We start from the raw sequence: 7,500 nt of genomic DNA, 5'->3' as shown, positions 1-7,500 counted from the left end.
GTGTTTCTCGGGAGCTCCAATTTTTACGTGTTGTTGGTCTAGAACGTTCGTGTGTGTGTGTGTGTGTGTGTGTGTGTGTGTGTGTGTGTGTGTGTGTGTGTGTGTGTGTGTGTGTGTGTGTGTGTGTGGTGTGTGTGTGTGTGTGTGTGTGTGTGTGTGTGTGTGTGTGTGTGTGTGTGTGTGTGTGTGTGTGTGTGTGTGTGTGTGTGTTTAAGACCTAAAGCTGAAAAAATGCATGATTCTCATTTATGAGATTTTGCAAAAAGTTTCTGAAAAATCACACATCAGAAATATACTGAAACGCTGCCAAAGACCTACCGACGTCATATAAAGTTTATGGGTGCAGCAAGAGATTTTTTTTTTTTTTTTTTTTTTTTTTTTTTTTACCTGAGCAACCTTGGGGCAATCGTCAGGCCATTTTGGATTTGGAAAAAAAAAGGTACATTGATCATTGGAATCCTATGTTGGCAGATTTCCGCTGAACCACAAGAAGGAATATTTCTGATTCCAAGTCTACCAATGTGTAGATCTACCTGACTAAAAATACTACTTTGTCCTAATGATGGCGCAAAGATAAGGAAACAAATACAACAGAATTCCTTTGGCTATGACTATTGACCCTTCTGTAGCTAAGTTTAGACTTATGGTTGTGTCCTGGGTCTTGCATGGTACTACAAGAATAATAGTTTAATTTATATCCACCACTGCTTATGGATACCGATTGTGAGATATTTCTGTAACTTAGTCACACATTTTACAATAAATATTTGATATAAACAACATCTGAGGACGGAATCACTTGTTAAAGCTTGAACAAATACACTGTGTACTTGAAGGTGGAACAAGCGATACGTGGTACGAATAAAGGCACCGTTTTCATGTCTTAATAGACTTGTCGGCAAATACTTATTTCATACATATATTTAATACTTTGCAGAAGAAATCACTTGAACGTGTGATTCTAATATGCAGAAAAAACACTAGGGAAATAACAGAAAGGAGATCGAGCGCTTTCGTGTATTACTTGAAAATGTCTGAATAGACGAAAGTGCTCGGTCCCCTTTCTGTTATTTTCCTAGTGGTTTTTCTGTATATTAAATACTTGTAGAGTAGTTAATGAGAGAATACTTTCTTTGATCAACAATCTACTGCGAATACACGATCACGGCTTCAGGTTGACTCTGAGTGTTGAACAAAGTAATTCGTATTAGTCTACTTAGTGATGCAATTAGAAATAATAAGAATTTGTTTGTTTATTATTTATACCCTGCTTTGTGTTCAGGATAATGATGAATCCGAATTATTCCTGCTTATTTTTGTATACATGATGTATTTGGAGACTTTCCACTTACATTTATTTGTATTTGTCATCGTCGCTTCTCAAATACCATAGCGTCAACAAATATTGTCTTTATGATCATTATTTTCCTTGTAATAACCAAGATACAATATGGTCATGGTATGTTCTAGCTCCCTTTTATTATCAAAAGAATAATCTTTCAAATGTGCCTGTGAACAAACCAAACCAACGTCTGCGTCGTAATAGATTACTCCAACTTTACAAAACAACTTAAAAGATCACCAAATTCATACTTCAAGTCTTCAAGTGAATGCGTGGACATAGATGTAGTTACCAGGTCGTGTTTCAATACTGTCATTCGTGTTATGAAACTGTAGGCAACTTTCATATTAGATCTAAATAGAGAAGAGATAAGGGATGATTTTTTCCCATACATAAGTCCCAGTGGGAAGAGCCCTTCAGCGGTGACGAATATATAAACGCGCTCGGACGCTCCATCTTCACCATTGCAGTCATGAAGGTCCTCATCTTCACCCTCCTGGTAGCCGGCGCCTTCGGTACGGGACAGAGTGACACTTCCTTCACAGTATTGCCAACTGAAAAACCATTGCTGTTTTCTCTTACATTAGGTAAATAACTGGCAAATGTCCTTGATGTTTCAGCCGTACCTGCAAACAGGCCCCGTCTTCGCAAGGGCTTGAACAAAATTGTTGGAGGGGAGGATGCCACACCCGGAGAGTTCCCTTACCAGATCAGCTTCCAGGATACTACATGGGGATTTGTGTTCCACTTCTGTGGTGGGTCAGTGTACAATGAGAACTACATAGTCACTGCTGGACACTGCGTCTATGGAAAGAACTACGACAGTCCAAAGCATCTTCAGGTATAGTCTTTGGTACACATGCCAATGGGTTACAGGGACACCTACTCTATAAATAGGTTACCACTCTTCTACAAGGGAGAGGACTGGGGAGAGGTCACCTTATAATGAAGCGGTATGGATAAACCAGTTATAGAAATACTGTGTCTTGCTGAATTATATGTACGTATGCATTTATCTAGTTCTAATGGTAAGGACTTTCTGATCCCAGATCACTGCTGGTGAGCACAATCTGGGCAAGGAAGAAGGAAATGAACAGTCCGTCAAGGTCGAGAAGATCATCCTCCACGAGGACTACAGCACATGGACCATCAGCAACGACATCTCTCTGCTCAAGCTGGCCGAGCCCCTCACCATGAACGACTACGTCAAAGGCATCCCTCTCGAAACTGGTGTAGCCAGTGGTGACTGCCAGGTGACCGGTTGGGGAGCGCTTTCTGAAGGAGGATCTTCTCCCAGTCTCCTGCAGAAGGTCACCGTCGCCATCATCAGTGACGAGAAATGCCGCGACGCCTACGGTTCTAATAAGATCTTGGACTCGATGATGTGTGCTGGCGGTGACGGCGAAAAGGATTCCTGCCAAGGAGACTCCGGTGGTCCTCTTGCCTGTGATGGTCGTCTTGCTGGTGTGGTGTCATGGGGCTATGGATGTGCTCGCCCCAAGTACCCTGGAGTCTACACCGAGGTCTCCTACTTTGCTGACTGGGTGGTGAGCCACGCCATCTAGATAGATACCCATGTCCCATATCTAAATACAAGTCATTTGCTGAAATTCTCTTTTACTCTTCCCTTTCGAATATATGAACTGCCAGCCCATGTCTTTGTTGTGATGGCAATGTCTGTTCTCTCAACAACAAGTCTCGTTGAGTAATATTAGGTAGAAAAGAAGCTCTATCATAGTATTCTATTTCATGCCACATCTTCAGTTAGTAAAGTGGGTAATCCAGGAAAGACGCAATTTGTGGATCAGATCTAGAAGTCGAATCTGTTCAACGACTGCCAGGAGACTTTTGCCTGACGATGTGTCTTTGCAGTAGCCGTGTTGTCTATAGGAGTATATGGTGACTGACTTTGAGAAGTTGAGTCTGTTCAACGACTGCCAGGAGACTTTTGCCTGACGATGTATCTTTGCAGCAGCCGTGTTGTCTACATGAGTATATGGTGACTGACTTTGAGAAGTTGAGTCTATTCAACGACTGCCAGGAGACTTTTGCCTGACGATGTATCTTTGCAGCAGCCGTGTTGTCTACATGAGTATATGGTGACTGACTTTGAGGTGGATAAAACGTAACCCTTGGTGAACCAAGGGTGAGAGCGGTTAATGTGAGCCGCGTGGGCATCAGCACAGAGTAGGGCTAGATCATCGACGTATGAACAAATAGTAATTTCGAGAGGAATATGTTTGTCTACATTGTCAATCGCCGATTAAGTAAAGCGGCCTTGCTGTGGATGTACTGTGTCTCGCTGTATTGCTCCTGAACCAGGGAAGTGGGCAAGAGTAACCCTTTATCCACGAGGTGCTAAGATGAGAGGGAGGAAAGGGTGGCGCGTGGGAGTATAATGGGAAGGTGTGGTTACATGCCTTTTGATTTGGCTACCTCCCTTATAAGGGGGAAAACCCTTTGCTGTATAGATATATAGATATTGTCAATTGTTATGATGAAGGGAAGAATGCAAAGAACGCTTTCTTAGGGAACTTTTTGTTAAATGTTTCGGAAGACAAAGGATGTTCCTGTACGTAAAGTTCTTTGAGACAAGATGGAATATGAAAAAGGCCAAGACTCCATGAAAAATCGGGTAGAGCTAATAGTGGATGCACTATGTATATTTATATAGATATATAGATATTGTCAATAGGAGCTTTCGCAGTCAGGCTCGTAGATTCCTATTAGCGCTAGAATTTTCAATTGTCTCGGAATTCATGAGGCAGAGGGGTGACTTAGCTAATTTGGAAACCGATATTTAAAAAAAGATACGCCATAAATTGTTGCATAAATGTATCTAAAATTAAAAACATGACTCATAATGTTACAATTTTTACTTACTGGTGTGTGATAAGGCTTTGTTAATTTAATTATAAGGTAAAACTAAAAATAGGTAATTATTTTTTAATTATTTTTACTGAAGTAACTATGAGCACTAGAAATAAGGGGATATCGATTTGGGTTGTGCATTCTATCTGAGAGTGTTGAAAAATAATGGATATCACTGTCACGTCCTGTATATGAAGATAATCAATGAGATAAAGAATAACAACAGTGGTGGCGGACGTACGAAGTTAATAACAATTTTGTAAAGAATAGCCTCTTAGATCTGCTGGGAGCTATTTTCAAACAAATATGACTAATTATATGTGTGCCGTGGCTATCTGCACTTCAGATTCAAGAAAAAATAAGAGGGAGACAAAGTTTATCGTATCGAAAAAATTAAGTTTTCGATGTAGAATTATATTTTCGATACATTACATGGATTTACCTATTGCTTGGTGCATTCAAATGAAAGTATATATCAGTATACGTCCATTGAAGTCGATAAAAAATGACAAATTGCTTGGCTTGATACAATTATAGGCTGTTTTACGAATATCATCTGTGATTATAAATAGAGGCTCAAACAATGCTATATGCCGTTTGCAATCATGAAATTAATTGACTTAAATTTCAGACACAATAATGTACAACGATACACCTCTGTAAGCTTATAAAACTTGCCCAAGAAAGTATTTATTTTCCGGCAAGAATTACAAGATCTGGCGGTGTCTGGTATCCACTTGCTCACTGCGAAAGCTCTAATTAGTATGACGAAGAGAAGGGTGCAGAGAACGCTTTCTTGGTGATCTTTTTGTTGAGTGTTTCAGGAGACAAGGGATGTTCCTGTACGTAAAGTTCTTTGAGACAGAAAATGGGGTAAGCAAATGGGCAAAACTCCATCCCCAGGTGCCTTTTCGAAGTCAAAAACTACGGGTACACATGTTGGATGGTTACAAATTTGATAGGATTTTTTTTTTCTTTTTTTTTTCTTGCACCAAGGGATCCGTGTTCCAGTGACCTTCACAGAATTATGATTGGAGGTCTGATGTGAGGTAATGATGTTTTAGCTGCCAGGAATTATATGATTTTGTCAAAGAATATACAGAGGCAATTATTAAGGGCAACCGGACGGTGGTTACTTGGGGAAGACCATTTTTTTTCTTATTTTATGGACTGGAAAGACGACGGTTTAAAAAAAATAAACTCACTATTTGCGATTCTTAGTATTCCAGTACCTTTTTTTAATGCCTTGTCCAGGAAATTAAGATAAAATATCCACATAATTCCATATCCATTTGAAGGCAATGTGAGGGATACTTTCTGCATTGGGTGGGTATTTGTCTATGATGGATACTTTCTGCATTGGATGGGTATTCATCTGTCTCTCTGGCTGCTACCAGACGGTTTCTTTCAAGTACCTTCTCCCCTCAGTAAGTAAAAGGTTGGGTTGAGTTAGGTTAGGTTAGGTTAGGTTAGGTTAGGTTAGGTTAGGTTAGGTTAGGCTAGGCTAGGCTAGGCTAGGCTAGGTTAGGTTAGGTTATGTTAGGTTAGGTTAGATTATGTTAGGTTAGGTTAGGTTAGGTTAGGTTAAGTTAGGTTAGATTAGGTTAGGTTAGGTTAGGTTAGGTTAGGTTAGGTTAGACTTGTCCTTACTGCATGATATGTCACGAGAAACTGAAGTCCCAAGTTAGTTTCCCAAGTGAATTAAATACTCTGGTAATTATAGAATATATAAAAGAGCTTTAAGAAAGCAGAGGAGTTAAGCCCTTCAATAATGAAGCAAACTCTAAAGGTCTTATTGAAGCAAACTCCATGCAATTTCTTTATTAATTTCACTGATAGACGTTCCCAGGTTATTCAGTGAGACCAGTTACGACGTCCTTTAATCTATCAATCAATCAATCAATTCAGTGAGACCTGAAACGGATCAATCCAATGCAACCAGTAGCTTCAAGGAAACGTGGAAACAAAATACCCAATAGCCATTTTATGTAAGATATATTTGACAAGTACATATTCTATTTATCATGACTGACACCAAAACAATTAAAAGGTAAAGCAATGCGGGTAGAAAATAGGTAAAATGCCTGGAAATAAAATAGTAGATAAAATAGTACCATTCTTCCTAAGGAGCCATGAACAATGCCACTACCGAGGCCTCAGCAAAATCGCCGGTTAATATTATCCCCTTTCCATTGTATAGTTTTCTTTTTGATAACAACCAAGACATAAATTTGCAACCGTCCCAGATATGGGTCGGACAAAACACTGTTCCAAATATGGGTCGGACAAAACACCGTCCCACATATGGGTCGGACAAAACACCGTCCCAGATATGGGTCGGACAAAACACTGTCCCAAGCTTGGTTTACTCAAGCTGGTGTCACCGGTTACTAGCATTCTTGAACTTTCTTGTTTCGTCAGACCAATAAGAAGAGTGTAGTTACTAACACCACTACTTTTGTTTTTGCCCTTGAAATAATGAGCTGTTTATAGTTTGTTGAATTACGCTACAAATAATGTAACGTTTTACATTGATGTTCCTCTTCGAAAAAGAAAGAAAAAATATGAATATATATATATATTGTATATATGGATCTAGATGTATATACATACATATTTGAAAAATATCAATCTCACACTGGTGGAACTGCCTTTTGTTTTATCCAGTCGTCAAAATAGGAGATTTCGGTGTAGACCTCTGGGAACGCACTATCATCATACTCCTTGCCCCATGACATCACACCGGCAAGTTTACCGTTGCAGACAAGAGGACCACCATAGTCACTCAGGCCCACCTGCACATGACTGCTATCACTCCCTTTAGCACATATCATCGAGTGCAAGATCTGAGTCGGTTTGTAGTCCTCCCGGCACTTGTCGTCGGTGATGATGCTGACCTCGGCCTGGTTCACATCGGGATTAACAACATCTTTTGAAGTAGGCCCTGGCAAACCAGTAACAGTGCACGGATCCTTGGCTTCACCACTTTCGAGAGCAATGCCCTTGAAATCTCCCGCCAAGACGAGAGGAGTTGTTAGATGGAGCAGAGCAATATCGTGGCTTCGGGTCCAATGGCCATATTGCTCGTGCACGATAATTTCCTTAACCGAATTATCCGTTACAGTATCTCTTTCCGTGGAACCTTTCTTCCAAGTAACGACCTGGGTTTAAAGAATAAATCATTAACATTAATTAGTACTATGGATATAAAAAAGAAATGAAACTAATGTTTATGTATACATACATGTGTATGTGTATATATATATATGTATACATATATATATATA

At 39.8% G+C, this 7,500-nt stretch overlaps 2 protein-coding genes across 2 annotated transcripts in view; one reads left to right on the top strand and one right to left on the bottom strand.

Annotated features, from left to right (window-relative positions):
* Positions 1-1,814: 1,814 nt before the first annotated feature.
* LOC143034889 (trypsin-1-like) lies at positions 1,815-2,929 on the top strand. The gene is made up of 3 exons (XM_076201232.1): positions 1,815-1,857; positions 1,963-2,183; positions 2,392-2,929. Exons 1-3 carry the CDS (start codon positions 1,815-1,817, stop codon positions 2,905-2,907), a joined length of 780 nt encoding a protein of 259 aa, XP_076057347.1. The 3' UTR covers positions 2,908-2,929.
* Positions 2,930-6,191: 3,262 nt separating this feature from the next.
* LOC143035003 (trypsin-1-like) overlaps positions 6,192-7,500 on the bottom strand; it is a 6,157-nt gene continuing 4,848 nt past the window's right edge. The window contains exon 3 of the mRNA XM_076201395.1: positions 6,192-7,374. Within this exon, the coding sequence (XP_076057510.1) occupies positions 6,847-7,374 (528 nt within the window). The 3' untranslated portion in view covers positions 6,192-6,846. The remainder of the gene's footprint in view (positions 7,375-7,500) is intronic.

Source organism: Oratosquilla oratoria, chromosome 18, assembly GCF_046742065.1.
Source record: "Oratosquilla oratoria isolate Oo_2021 chromosome 18, ASM4674206v1, whole genome shotgun sequence".
Taxonomy (NCBI): Eukaryota; Metazoa; Arthropoda; class Malacostraca; order Stomatopoda; family Squillidae; genus Oratosquilla; species Oratosquilla oratoria.
The sequence above is the reverse complement of the archived record's forward strand: the minus strand, read 5'-3'. Positions and strand labels throughout refer to the sequence as shown.

Bases quoted from the DNA above. Each gene is read 5' to 3' on its own strand.
- LOC143034889 (XM_076201232.1), top strand. From the start codon at position 1,815: ATGAAGGTCCTCATCTTCACCCTCCTGGTAGCCGGCGCCTTCG. The intron at 1,858-1,962 runs GTACGGGACAGA...TTGATGTTTCAG, and splicing joins CCTGGTAGCCGGCGCCTTCG to CCGTACCTGCAAACAGGCCC. The intron at 2,184-2,391 runs GTATAGTCTTTG...TTCTGATCCCAG, and splicing joins ACAGTCCAAAGCATCTTCAG to ATCACTGCTGGTGAGCACAA.